The sequence below is a fragment of the Chanos chanos genome, chromosome 3, assembly GCF_902362185.1.
Source record: "Chanos chanos chromosome 3, fChaCha1.1, whole genome shotgun sequence".
Taxonomy (NCBI): Eukaryota; Metazoa; Chordata; class Actinopteri; order Gonorynchiformes; family Chanidae; genus Chanos; species Chanos chanos.
The window spans coordinates 13,162,409-13,177,137 of NC_044497.1; the positions used below are offsets into that span (position 1 = coordinate 13,162,409).

The window sequence follows — 14,729 nt, forward strand, 5'->3', positions numbered from 1 at the left end:
TCCAGGAGGTACTCCTCCATGCTTCCTTGCTCTGCTGTGGTTTTTTGTTACAAATTACTGAAATTGTGAGCTCTCAAAAAAATTAAAGGTTCTCCCAAGTCAATCTCCTGAATGAGACTGTTGTTTCTGTTCTCATTGGCTTCTGCCAACTGGCTTTATAAAGAGATGTGGAAGTAGTATTCAGTTCACAGATCCACATAAGGGAAGGTCATGAAAGTTTCAGTGTCCAGGATGACTAAAGCAGGGTCATCTTGCTTTTGTCACCTTGAATGATCAATTTTTTTTTTAAATTAATTTTTGTCATAGGTAGATGACATTTAAACAAGTGGTTTGCTGGATAGGTTGTGTGTATTCTAAAGTGTGCAAAAAAGCTTGTGGTATAGATATTACTTGTCCACTTGCGATGATGCACATGGGCAAGCAAATATGATGGATTTTGATGACGATATTGCTGTGGTTGGCATTGGCTGCAACTTTCCTGGAGGTAAGACCGTTAAAAGCAATTTGTTCATGGAATGCAAACTTATTTATTTTTATATATATAAAATTTTTCTTTCAGGTGAAGGTCTCGAAAATTATTGGAAAGTTCTAGTTGAGGGAAGGAACTGTACTGTGGAGATTCCAGATGAAAGATTTGACTCAACATTCTGGTATGATTCTGATGAAAGCAAACCAGGGAAAACACAAGTTACTAAAGCTACTCTGATAGAGGGGTAAGAGACTGGAAAATAAAGAATGATTTTTCACTATAAACCTTATTTTCCATATCTACTTTGTGGTAAATCCTGAGCTTTTTTAACAGATACACGTTGATATAAACATATATCCTTCATTATTACTTTCTAAACCGTAAATGTGAGTTTAACTTAGTCTTTCTATATCCAGTAGTATTTAGCTATCAGTTTTTAAGTTATCCATGATTAAAACTATGAATGTATCTGACTGATAAAAGGAGACACTTTCCTCTAACTATCTGTTAACCTAAAACTGATGGTCTCATTCAGATTCAATGAGTTTGACCACAAGTTCTTTGGCATTACTGAGACTGAGGCAAACTACATGGACCCTCAGCAGAAGCTCTTGCTACACTGTACCTACAGGGCACTAGAGGATGCAGGAATGCCCATGGAGAAAGCAAGTGGAACTAGAACCGGGGTGTACATAGGTAGTCATTTGACTTTTTCCTCTTAATCTGAAGTCTCTTCATTTTTTATAGACATTCTAATTTTCTCATTCATTTGTTATTTAGGCATTCTCAGTGATTTGGTTTTGCTCTGTTGCTTATATTTATTTATAGGCCTCATGAATAGAGATTATGAGACGCTTTTAAACAACAGTCCCAGCACTATAACCCACTACAATGGCACAGGGACAGCCATGAGTTTAGCAGCCAACAGGATATCCTACACCTTCAACCTCACTGGGCCCTCATTTGCAATTGACAGTGCCTGTTCCTCCTCTTTAGTGGCTCTCCACTTGGCCTGTCAGGCAATTAGACAAGGTAAATGAGACTTAACAGTGACTTGTTTCGTAGCTTTAAAAAAAACAACTCCGCACTTGTCTGTTATCCCATGTTAAAACTGTTCAAACATTTCCATGGTATCTTTTTTGTTTTATGTTTTGGATTGTTTTATTTTGTTTTAATTTTTTTCTCATGATGAAAAAATCCCTTGGAAAAATCATTACTCATACATGAAAAGACATATATAAAAAAGTTCTTTAAAGAGGAGATTTGTAAAGGAGCCATTTTGCTTTTAACTGCTCATGTTTTATTCATTATATTTTACTCTTTCTTTCTTCTACCTAAAGTAAAAGGTAAGTTGTTAAATTGCTATTTATAATTTAGAATATGGATTTCCATAGTTTAATGTCATTTTTGCATCAATAAACCTACCTACACAGGAGGCCTCTTAAAGTTCAATCTGAGGCATTAAGAAAATGGAGGAAACACCCATGGAATCGCATGGGTGTTTCCTCCTAAATATTTTCACATAAGGCACAAATTGTCTCATAATTGTTTGTAGTTAATAAAACCATGAGTGCAGAAGGACTTTTACAGCTTGGAGTTCACCACTAAAGCTAGAATACTGAAGCAGAAACATACAAACCAAACAGTAAAACCCTTAATTCACAGGTACCATATACTAGCTGAACCGATCCTCTAAGTTTCATAAATGTAGGCCTATATCTTTGCATTAAATATGCCTCTTGGACAGATAAACTGAAATGACTGAAACGTAAATTTCTGTGCCCATTCAAATACTTTTGTTTTATACATTTTCCATCCCTTCAGTGTAGCAGAATTGAATTAAGCAATACTTTTTGCCTTCGTTCATATCTCTTTGTATCAGGAGACTGTGAAATGGCTATTTGTGGAGGTGTCAGCTGTATTCTTGAGCCTCGAGTCTTTGTTGCTCTCAGCAAGGCAAAAATGATTTCACATGAAGGTACCAGCAAACCATTCTCCAACAGAGCAGATGGCTATGGCAGAGGAGAAGGCTGTGGAATTGTTATACTGAAACCTCTCCAAAAAGTATGTGTACCAGTAAGGTGTGAGATGTCTGAGAGTGATTTCTTTTCCTTTTCATTTTTTTGGGGAGATTTTAAGGATTAGTGTTAATGATATTAATGATTTTAATGGTTGCTCTTCATTCAGGCTTTACAGGATTTTGACCATGTTTGGGGAACCATCAGCAAAACAGCTGTAAACCAAGATGGTCGCACTGTCACACCAATCACAAAGCCATCCAGAACCCAGCAGGAGGAGCTACTCACCAGAGTTTACCTTACAGAAACTGAACGCACAAATGTCCAGTATATTGAGGCCCATGGAACTGGAACGGCTGTCGGAGATCCAGTTGAAGCAAGCAGTATCTCTCGAGTCATTGCCAAATCCAGACCTCCAGGATCAGGGCCTCTCTACATTGGTTCTGTCAAGGCTAACATTGGACACACAGAATCTGCAGCAGGAATTGCAGGACTGATTAAGGTACTGTTGATGATGAAACATGAAACCTTTGTCCCCACAGTCTTCTACTCAGAGGAGAGCTCTAGTATAGATACTGAAGCTCTAAATCTGAAAATTCCAACAGAAGTAGAAAAATGGCAACGTACAGCTTCAAGTAGAAGAGTGGCAGGATTAAATAATTTTGGGTTTGGTGGAACCAATGCACATGCAATTATCAAGGAGTATATTCAAACTCCTGTTTCTAAATTAGCCACTCTGGATTCAAAAAGATTGTTTGTATTGTCTGCAGCCACAAATAAATCCCTTGGAATGTGCATTGCTGACACATATCAAAAGATTAGCACGGAGAATCCTGTTGACCTAAAGTCTCTGCTGTACACATCAGCGTGTAGAAGGACCCACATAAGACACAAATACAGGAAAGTCTTTCTTACATCATCTGTCTCTGATCTAGGGACACAACTTAAATCTTGTTTGAACAAAATCTTCATGCCATGTAAGTCTGACCTGAGGTTAGTTTTTGTGTTCTGTGGTAATGGAGTTACCTACAGAGGTATGTGCAAGAAACTCTTGAAAGAAGAGCCTGTTTTCAGAGAAAAAATCAGAGAAGTGGAAAGCCTCTTCCAGAATTACACTGCCATAAGCATTGTGCAGAGAATAGCCAACACTTATGATAGCAATGATAACTCAAAACCAGAGGTTGTCCAACCCCTCATCTTTGCTATTCAGGTTGCTATTGCCAGCCTTTTGAATCACTGGGGAATTAGACCTGATGCCATCCTTGGACATTCTGTAGGTGAAGTTGCTGCTGCCCATTGCTCTGGTTTGTTGTCACTTGAGGATGCAGTGAAAGTGATTTATTACCGAAGTATCCTACAGAGCCAGGTCACTGGAGGAAAGATGCTGGTTGTCGGTAATGCCGTTGTAACAGATATTTTGAAAATCCTCCCTGCATATGCAGGAAAAGTTTGTCTAGCAGCTTTAAACAGCCCTCTGTCTTGTGTACTGTCAGGCGATGGTGATGCAATTGACAGTGTGCGTGAACAGTTAAACACTTCCTTCAAAAGTAAGAATCTTTTCCTGCATGTCCTGGATGTCCCTGCTGCCTATCATAGTCACATGATGGATCCTATACTGGGCCCAGTCAAGGACTACATAGGGTGTTTAAGTGAGCATGACATGATCTGTGAACTTTTTTCAACTGTGACAGGAAAAATATACTGTCCTGGGGATTTTACAACTGGTGATTACTGGGCAAGAAATATTCGCAAACTGGTTGCATTTGAACAAGCAGTGAAAGCAGCAGCCAACAATATGAAAAATGTGCTCTTTATTGAGATAGGTCCAAGAGGTGCTCTTAAGAGGAACATCATAGAGACACTTGGAAATGACACAACAGTGTTGTCATCTGTGCAGCCAGATAAAGATCATGCCACAATGCTTTCAGTTGCAGCTAAACTATTTGAACTAGGAGTTAATGTAGACTGGGATAAGTTCTACAGAGGTTTTGAAGCACCTCTTGCTCCCTTCCCAAGGTATCAGTTTGAATGTCTCAACAGGAAGGTATATTTTGAAGAAGTCAGACGGGGTAATGAGTTGCTAGGTCAGTCTTCTCACCCACTGATAAGTTCAAATCAACATGACAACAAAGTATATAAATGCAATCTTTCATCATGTTGCATATCATACATTTGGGAACACAAAATCAGTGGTTTAGTTATTGCTCCAGGTGCTTTGTATGTTGAACTGGGTTTGGCCTCTGTCATGGCAAGTGTTATTCCAAAAAGGCCTCTTTCTGCACTCCAACTAAGCATTAACTTTCAGAGCTTTTTCATCATTGCTGAGAATTCTCCTCCACTTAGAGTGGTACTTGAGCCATATGAGGGCAAAACCACTTTTCAAATACTTTCATCCACAACAGTGCATGCATCTGGCACCATTGACTATAATCGTGGACAGGTTAAGGTTGAAGAACCATCCATTGTCTTGGATGCTGTATTGAAACGATGTCAGTTGGTTCTGAAAAGGGAACAAGTTTATACCTTCCTTTCCCAGGGAGGATTTGAGTATGGGCCAATCTTCAGACAGCTAAATGATGTCAACTATGGTCATGAATTTAAAGAGGCAGTGACCACGGTCAGGATCCCAGATGGGTTGCTAAAACAACTTCATGAGTACTGTCTACATCCAGTGGTTCTGGACTATTTTCTGCAGATGACGTGTATTGCGGCCTTTAGTACCAGCACAATTAGACCTGGATTCCCTTCTTCAATCAGTAGTGTAGTGGTATCTGCTCCATTACGTGAGGAAATGGTCATGTACCTGAGGATAACCAAGGAGACACCAGACTATTTTGAGGTGTGTGGTTGTTTTGCAGATTTAGAGGGATGTGTGTTAATTGAGCTGAAGCATGTGAGGATTACTTTCGTGGGAGGACACTGGAATATTGCTGATTCTTGCTTCTTTTATAATGAGCTGCTCCCCATCATCAGTACTTTCAGGGTCTCCTCCAAACCCAGGGCTTTGGTCTTTGAAGACACACTGGGTGTGGCCAAAGCGTTGAAACCATACTTGCACCCAGAATCAATTTTTGTCTCTTTAACTGACTTAACGAACTGGTCAACCATGGTTCCAGATCTGCTGCTGCAGTGCCATGAGAGTGCTTCTGATGCCATTTCTGATCTGACAGAGATTCTGTTCATTTGTGGCATTCAGAATATTGGCAAGCTTAAAACTGAGACTGTTCTTGAACGTTTGGTTGAAAGTTGTGAGCTGTACCGCCAAGTTGTTATGTCCTTGAGGAAGGACATGGGCTCATGCACATTTCGTGTTATAACCTACAGATCATCTGAGATGACTGTTGATTACATTAGTCCTGGTTTAGTGTTATCTGGCATGACAAGGGCCTGTGCAGCAGAGATATCAAGTATTTCCTTTCAGCTGATAGACCTTGCATCTGTATCAAATGAGGACATTGAGATACTGGTTCATGTGATTTGCTCATATCAGAGCAATGCATATCCAGAGGTCATTATTAGCAAAGGACGGGCTCATTCAGTGGTGATAACACGCACTCCTATTAAAAACACTGACCAACTAGAGCGATGTAAGAATTCTTTAAAACCTCAGTGCTTCACCCTTCAGACAGCTGACCCCTATACAATGTCACGCTTGTCAGCTGTTCCCTCTGAAGTTTCCACCAACTCACTTGATGGGAAAACTGTTGAAATTCAACTCCATAAAATTGGAGTTCATTCTTCAGACTACTATCCTGTCAGTATCACAGATATTAAGTTTGGCAGGACAGTGTATTGGAACAAACACACAAATTTTAACCATAAGCTTCTGATGTTTGACTTCAGTGGTACTGTCACAGCTGTAGGGAAGGATGTGAGAAAACTAACAGTTGGTGATCATATCATCTCTTGTTACCCCATAGCTGCCTCCACCAAGGTTGTCATTCCAGAGGATGTTTGCTACAAATCAGAGACTGCTCCGTTTTTGAAGGAAGTTCCCTGTTTATCTTTTGTTATGCTAGCTTGGGAGATTTTATGTCGTGTGCTACCCCGAATGAAAATACTGAGGGAGTTGCATATTTTCTCCTCCATTCCTCACTCCGTTCTGCTTAGGGTATTGACACTCATGGCAAAAAAATCAGGATGGTGTGTTCATGTGGAGACAGACTCCAATGTATTATTCCAAAATACACACCAGTGCTCTGTCTTTGTTTTGTTACCTCCTTACAACCAATCCATGGTGAGCAGACTTGGCTCCAGTGCCACTGCTAAGCACATTATTGTTGTCTGTGACAACAAGGAGTCATTTCCCTTCGCTTCAAATATGCTTCAGCATGAGAATGAGAATGTGTGCTTCCATACTATTCACATATCTAAAGTTCTCCAGAGAGCTTACCTCAAGTCACAGAGAGCTGAGGTACACAAATGGCTGAGTGCGATGTATCTCAATGTGAGATCCATAACCATACCAAGCAGAATCATTCAAATCAGAACACCAGGTGAAACCATGGTTGCTGACTCTGTAGAGCATTCTGAGTCTTACTTCACTGCCAAAACTATATCTTTAATTGGGCTCAGTGATGATGGTTTAAAAGTCAACATTTCTGATGTCAGTTTGCTGTCAAAACCAAAGCCACTCTTTATAAAGAATGGTGTGTACATAGTGTCAGGAGGCCTGTCTGGTTTGGGACTTGAAACAGTGAGGTACATAGCTCACAAGGGTGGAGGGGGCATTGTAACACTCTCAAGGAGTGGTCCATCAGAGGAGATGCAACTGGAGATGAACATCCTTCAAAAGAGATATGAGGTGACAATTTTTAGTCTCCAGTGTGATGTTTCTGCGTCTGAGCAAGTGGTAGAAGCTATTTCTACCATTGGAAAACACTTTCCATCTTATTCCATTAAAGGAGTTTTCCACAGTGCTGCTGTGCTACATGATGGATTGATTGAGACACTTGACAGATCACTCTTTGAAAAAGTGCTAAGACCAAAAGTAAGTGGTGCTCTAAATCTCCACTATGCCACACTGAACAGTAAAATGGATTACTTTGTGTGCTACTCATCCATCTCTTCTTTTATTGGTAATACCTCACAGGCTAATTACGCAGCAGCCAACTCGTTTCTAGACACCTTTTGTCACTATAGGCGTAATCTTGGACTTACTGGACAAGCAATCAACTGGGGACCTCTAAATCTTGGCCTTCTGTGGAATAAGCAAAACTTCCAACGATTTTTGGAGGCCAAAGGACTGATGATTATGAATGTGCCAGAAATTCATGAGGCTCTTGATCATTGTTTGTTGGCAAACAACCCACAACAGGTTGTGTGCAAGTTTAATTTCATAAACTTGAAAAATCATGTGCTCTCCCAGAATACATCTCTGAAGGTACGTCTTTCAGCTCTGGTAGAGAGAGAACTTGAAAACACAAATGTGACCATATCTGCAACTAATCTACAGTCCTCCGCACATGAATATGTGCGCAGTTTGTTGGCTGAATTTAGTGATATGGACATTGATGAGCTCAGTGATGATGTTGTCCTCAGTGCAGTGGGGATAGATTCAATGTTAGCGATGACAATACAGAACCGAATATTTCAGGACAGGGGTGTGAATATTCCCCTGGTAAAATTACTGGACCCAGAGTGCACCATATCTACTTTGGTAGTGATTCTTAAACATACTGAGGAATGTCATAGAAATATCCTGTAATTCTTTGTATCAACCATTCATCCTTATTTATTTTTATGATTCATTAAACCTTTTATCCATAACTGATACAAGGAGTTACTCTCAAGTACATATTGACACGACTGAAAAATCTTTGACATATTTGTTAATATTTATATTTCAGTAGCGTTCTTTGTCTGTATGATCTCTAATCTCATGAACCAAAAGAGTGTGATTGCTCAACAGTTACAAAGGATCATTCAGTTACTCAAGTAACAAACCAATATCTGAGTAGTTCTTCGTGCAACTTGTTCCAAAAATATGCATATATGTATAACTTTAAAATAAAATATCTGCCTATGGTAATTTTATGTTTTTTTCCCCTTTTTTTGTACAATACCATGACCTTTCAATGTTTGGAGAGTGTATTTTTTTCTCAGGTCAAAGTATTCTTTATTTCTCAGTATGACTGCGCCAAATACACAAATCCTCCTGAGTTACTTAGGCAAATATGCAAAGAATGCAAAGCAGGAGGCAGGTCAGTATAATCACACAGAGGAATACACAATACTCATAGAAGACAGAAGTCTGCTGTCATTGTTGATGACTGACAACTTTATTCACTACTGCACAACACAAAGTGTAAAAATGTTTAGAATGCGCCGACATAGTTGTCAATTAATCCTTCTTCAGAAAATTTTCTATCGAAAAGAATAAAGAATATGCTATTCAGTGATGAATTCTTAGGCATTAACCTGACTGTCCACTATGTGAACACTTGTTAAGACAAGCCTGAGAATTTAAGTCAAAGGGACATAAGATTTTAGGCTTTCTAAAGACTGAATGTAGGCACAGTGCCCTCCAGTGGTATTGTACAAATCTGGACTCAAGCCTACAGTCATTTAAATACAGACTAACTCTACTGAATGGGTGAGCTTTACAAGTATGTCTTATTGTGTTTCATGAAGTTGTGCTATGTAGGTTTGTATTTACACTCAATTTTACTAAGCGTTTTCCTATAATTATGCTAAAAACAAGTCTAAAGGTAAAATCAAAATAGTGTAATAAAAAAAATAAAGAAATAATATTATAATAAGAGCAGTTAAAGTTATTTCTTTTGGAGACATATATTGAATGTGTGTGTGTGAGTGTGTGTGTGCACGCATGCATGTAAGGCCAAACATATATGTAAATAAATGTACAATTTAAACAAATGTACAATTTCTTTTTCATAAAAGATTATACAGAGCATTGTACAGCTTCAGTTTTACCTACACTTCATTGATGGCAAAAAATATAAATGTTACCATAACATGCTGATGTGCAGCAGACATGTGTTACATGATGGTCTTCATTTACGCTCATAGTAAATGGCCCAATACTCTCAATACTACATTACAATAAATGAACCTTAAAACAGCTAAAATGTGTGATTTCCACAATTCTGTGACATAAGAAACAATATTACCAACTTTAGCAAATGCATACATAACAGAAACCAAAAATTTCATGGACCAGCAGCATCAGAGCAAATGAGAGATGGAATGTTACCACCTGGTAGAGGGTGACTATTTCCAAGAACACAATTCTTGCCATCACACTCCTGGTTTGAGTCACAGCAGGCACCGCACATCGTATGATTTGAGGCTGTATACATGTGAACATCATATGTCTCACTGTCCACAGTGAACATTGGGATAGTACTTGCTAAGCACACCTGGTTATCTTGGGTCTGCTGATTATTACCAGTTACAGTCCAGATGGATGAGCAATGTTGCTGAAGCTGACATGTCTGGTGGGTGTCTGGCAGGAACGTGTGGTTGTCATAGATTTGTTTCTCTTTAGACTCGTCATCTGTTGAGGGGCCGTGTTTGTTGTTTGAATGGCAATTTCCCATTGTTTGGCCTTCCACTGCCTGCTTTTCTTGGTTATTTGATTTTTCTGGACTGCCACTGCACATGTCGAAGAACGTAAGAAAGACAGGGATGAATGTGATTCCATGAAAGAGACCAAAAAAGATGACCAGGAACATGATCTTAAAGAAGGTTCTGAAGATATAATTTTTAGAGGCGGAGAGCACCACAACACCAAGAATAGTGGACACAGCTCCTTGCAAAATTGGATATCCTAGATTGAAGAGTGCCTCCACAGCCTTTTCATTAGCACTTGGCTTCTTGTTTGACACAAAGGCATAGGAGATATGGGCAGAGAAGTCAACTGAAAAGCCAATGCAGACAACAAGGATGATCATGGATATGGTGTCTAAATTAACATCCCATAAGGCCATGAACCCAGTGACTCCCACAATAACAGAGGCTATGGAAAATGTCACCCACAGAGAACAGAGAGGATTTGGGATCAACAGGAGGGAGATCAGCAACATTACTGCTGTAGTAACTGCAATATTCTGGATGGTATTGCTGACAATCACAGCATATTGGTCATGATATATAAACGCGGGGTGATAAACCAGTAAAGGCACTGGACATCTCCGTGCAGTATCACGCAGCTTGTTTAACATATTCATCTCATCTAAAGCAGTGGATATATTCACAGTCTGTATGAAAAATCGAGAAGCATGGATTGAATTATTTGTAAAGTTAACATCTTGCTTGAAATCAGCGTAAAATCTCAGAAATTTTCCTAAATTTTCCTTGAAAACACTCTCAGCACTCAGATTCAGATTTGTATGATAACCATAGTATTTATAGGATTTTATCCAAGAGGTAAATATGTCCTTCTCAATGAAAGACAGATTTTTGAAGTCTTCAACACAACCATCCAGGTCTGACATATTTTTTTCATCCCAATATGGAAATTCACCTTGAATAATGACCATTATATTTGGACCATACACAGAAAAGTATGCTTTTTCATCGTCATAATATTTTACCACATAGGAATCATCAGCGGCCAAATTGCGCAAATCAATGCCCTCTTGTATCTGGAAACATCCGTAAATGCTGATGGTCAAGTAGATTGTGTAGAGGAGAATAACAAAGAGTTTAGTTCCTGATTTGGTCAGGAAGGGACCGTAGTATTTTTTGAAGAAGTGATTCATGGGCTGTATCTCCTCTGTGCCTGTGTGGGGGTCATAAGCCCCTCCCACACAACACAGATCATACCATTTTGTCTGACCTACAGGGCACTCTTCTGGCACCTCTTTGCATGTCAGCCAGTGCCTGTTGCTGTTCTCCCTCCTCCCATTCAGTACCAGGAATGCTCCAAAGAATGTAATGCTGTAGATGTAGCAGAACAAGATGGATGTGCTAGTGTACAGACAGAAGGACCGCACTGAGCGGAAAGGTGTCATCAATCCAATGTAGAAAGCCAACACATCTGTAAGCGTGGTAATGGTGATGGAGATTGCAGCCTCTTTGTATGTATCTGCGAGGCGGTTCTCAACCTTGTCATGGACATTAGTCTGTTGCCAACAGGATATGAGGATGAACATATCATCCACACCAATCCCTAAAGCATAAAAACACAAGGTTGAATCACATATAGATTATACCATTTTAAATTACATCAGTATATGAAGTCACTGAACGATATCAGCACAGTGCACATTGGTCTTCCTGCATCCTCTACTTAAGCAAAAGCATTTTTAGAATATAAATACCCAAAATCAAGAATGGAGAGTTAGCCACTGTCATGACAAAGGGAACTCCAATGTGTAGCATCATCCCAAATGAAGAGAGCACAGCAAGACCAGCTGACAGGACCCCAAAAGTAGCTACCCACACTTTGTTCCTTACACAGTCAAACCTGTCAAATCATACACAAAAATGACATTTAATGACATCCTTTTGAGCAGGATTTAGTTAAAAAACAAATGAACAAACAAACTGCAACTGAAATAATGAAAAAGGTGGAAGGTGTGGATTATAAAACCTTTGTAATAAGTGATATGGCACATAGGGCAAAAGCATGCAAAGCAGACACAGACACAGCAACCAGCAGAAACCAGAAATACTATATCATGTATTTTTGAGGACACCACACCACAGCTATGTAAGTTTAATGGGGTATCAGTAGCAATTTTGGCGATTAAAATCATCATTGATAAAATTTTAATATTTATTCTGAAACAGTGAAACTGAGTGTATATCACAGGTTCATGGGGTATAACTGTTCAGTGAACAAATCATATAGACCGAGTGAGTCTTTTAAGTTTCCCAATACCAACAGTTTTCATATGTGTGAAGGGCTGAACTGTACATACCTTAAACAAGAGAGGATGGAAAATGCTATGGCAATAACATATGTAATAGAAAATAGGGGGATAACATCCTTTGTATTTGCTTCAAACTCCACCTGCCTTGACAGCGATGTTGAATGGGTAACCTAAGAATGCAAAATGACAACAATGAGCCTTATTTTTTTACTTATCCTGCTGAAATTGAAAAAATAAAACACCAAACAAAACAAATAGTAGACATTTTCACATTGTGCTGCATTGCAAAATTTCTGAATGTGCTTGAGTTATCACACAGATTTTTTTCAAGGATTATACAATGCACATAGCAATCCAAAACTATTTCTCCACACTACTGAACTATCACGGGCCCAACATTGCTGTATAAAAAGTAGTTAAGATAATGATGCTGATGAGCTGTGGCAAAATTTGGTCTGTCCAAAGTAACGAATGAAACATACCAGGAGGCTCACGTGCACCAACGTAAAATGAGAGGTAGTGGCAAGTATTAACTAAGGTTAACCTGAATACAGGGCCTCATTTACGTACAGCTCAAATGTCCACGTCAAACATAGTTGCTATTAGGCCTAGGCTACTTCAAAATGAGAGCCTGATCACAACAACAACAAAAACAGCAGCATCAATAATAACACAACAACAACAACAATGATAAAAATGCAACGATTTGTAAGAACACATTCGACGGTTGCTTGCGACAAAGCACATACGTACCTTAATGAATTTCAGTGTCAGGTTGGAGGGGAAAACTTTAAGGAATTCGTTTAGCCACAGATCTGTTCGGGAACGGTTACCCTCTTTGAGAAAATAAAAGAGTCTTACTGCCTTTGCACTTTTAATAACAGTTGAGTTAAGATTAACTCCTCCAACTGAATATCCCAGAAAAATGTGAGAAAATCCAAAACGGAAGAAAGGAAAAGTAAGTTCTGTCCTTTCAAACCTTTTACCGTAATAATTTACAATGTCAAGTATCTTATTTGGAATACATTTATTGTACCTTCTCGCACAAAGAGCTTCAAAAGTTAGCACCTCATTCCCCGTGGATACATTTATCTCTCTTACTTTTCGATCAAGACTTAATATTTCTCTGAATGCTGCATCGGTTAGAATGTTAGGTGATCTTGAGACCGCTATGAAGGACGCATACACTCCGTCAGTGTAAAGTCTTTGATTGGAAAATAAAGAATCGTTCTGTGGGAAGTTTTGCTGAACGAATTGCCTCTCCAGTTTCGCAGGACCGTTGACAGGTGTAAACTGGTCCTCGATGTCATTGGCTTCGCGGTCCTCTAAGAAATAAAATCCACTCCCAAGCACTGCGGAGATGAACAGAGGACCAACAAAAAACCACCATGGGTTTGTTCCCACGAGTCGTCCAAACTTCTGAAAGCCGATGGAGATCGGCTTTTCAACACAATCTGTGTTGCACCCAGCCATGTTCACCGGCATTTTCAAGAGAATGAAAACAAGCAAAAAAGAGTAAATTTAGCGAATGTCTATTGTAAAACTGTCTAAATCGTCAACAAAGGCCCTGTCTATGTTTATTGTTGTTTACAAAAAACCTTCAATTTAAGGACTTAAGTTGATTACAGTTGAGCTCCGCATACATATTGCATACGGGTTATTTCCATATCCTGACGCACTTGCGTATAATTACACTGAGACCTAGAGCGACCACTGACGGAAACTTCTGAAAGTCGTAAAATTCATTCTATGCCTCATAAAGTTAGAACATTTTATAGATGAATTTAGATGCAGATTTTATATCACACGACATCCCTTTTAATCTGAAAAGAGAGTGGCTCTGACTGACCGTAACTATCTTAAACTGAACAGGAAATTATTATCAGAGGGTCCAATCATATGGTGAATGCTTATTATAAATACCTAGTATCAAGTACGTTCCATTTTGTAAACATAACTAAAAATAAATGTTTCATAAATCACTGTTAAATCACTTATTTACATTGGAAGACATTACTGTGGACACGAAATATCAATGTAGGCTACTTTTTAACATAGATGTCAAACTAAAAAAAGTTCTTGATCGGAACAGTATACTTACGATGCGTTTTGGGGCCTCTTTGCTCCATCAGTACCTAGAGTTATGGGACCAGTGAATGACATGCTGGAGCACTAATGAGCCGAGTGCTTTATTCATGACAACAAAGTATGTGATTTAATTACAACTAACAATCAGAGTTTATGGCTGAAATGGTCCCCCAAACAGAATCAACACTCCGCTGAATGTGGACGCAATGTGTCAGTGCACAAAATGGTACATATCTGAAAATGAATTCCCCAAGATTATATTCAGTGATTCTGATAAAGTCAATTTATTACTATCTGCAGAATTGACCCTAT

At 39.0% G+C, this 14,729-nt stretch overlaps 2 protein-coding genes across 2 annotated transcripts; one reads left to right on the top strand and one right to left on the bottom strand.

Annotated features, from left to right (window-relative positions):
* Positions 1–426: 426 nt before the first annotated feature.
* On the top strand, positions 427–8,194 carry LOC115806718 (phthiocerol/phenolphthiocerol synthesis polyketide synthase type I PpsD-like). Its single transcript, XM_030767584.1, has 6 exons — positions 427–484; positions 560–713; positions 1,005–1,165; positions 1,298–1,501; positions 2,352–2,533; positions 2,657–8,194. Exons 1-6 carry the CDS (start codon positions 427–429, stop codon positions 8,192–8,194), a joined length of 6,297 nt encoding a protein of 2,098 aa, XP_030623444.1.
* Positions 8,195–9,659: 1,465 nt separating this feature from the next.
* Positions 9,660–13,814, bottom strand: LOC115806719 (patched domain-containing protein 3-like). The gene is made up of 4 exons (XM_030767585.1): positions 13,083–13,814; positions 12,378–12,499; positions 11,775–11,920; positions 9,660–11,623 (listed from the first exon to the last, which is right to left on the bottom strand). Exons 1-4 carry the CDS (start codon positions 13,812–13,814, stop codon positions 9,660–9,662), a joined length of 2,964 nt encoding a protein of 987 aa, XP_030623445.1.
* Positions 13,815–14,729: the final 915 nt, after the last annotated feature.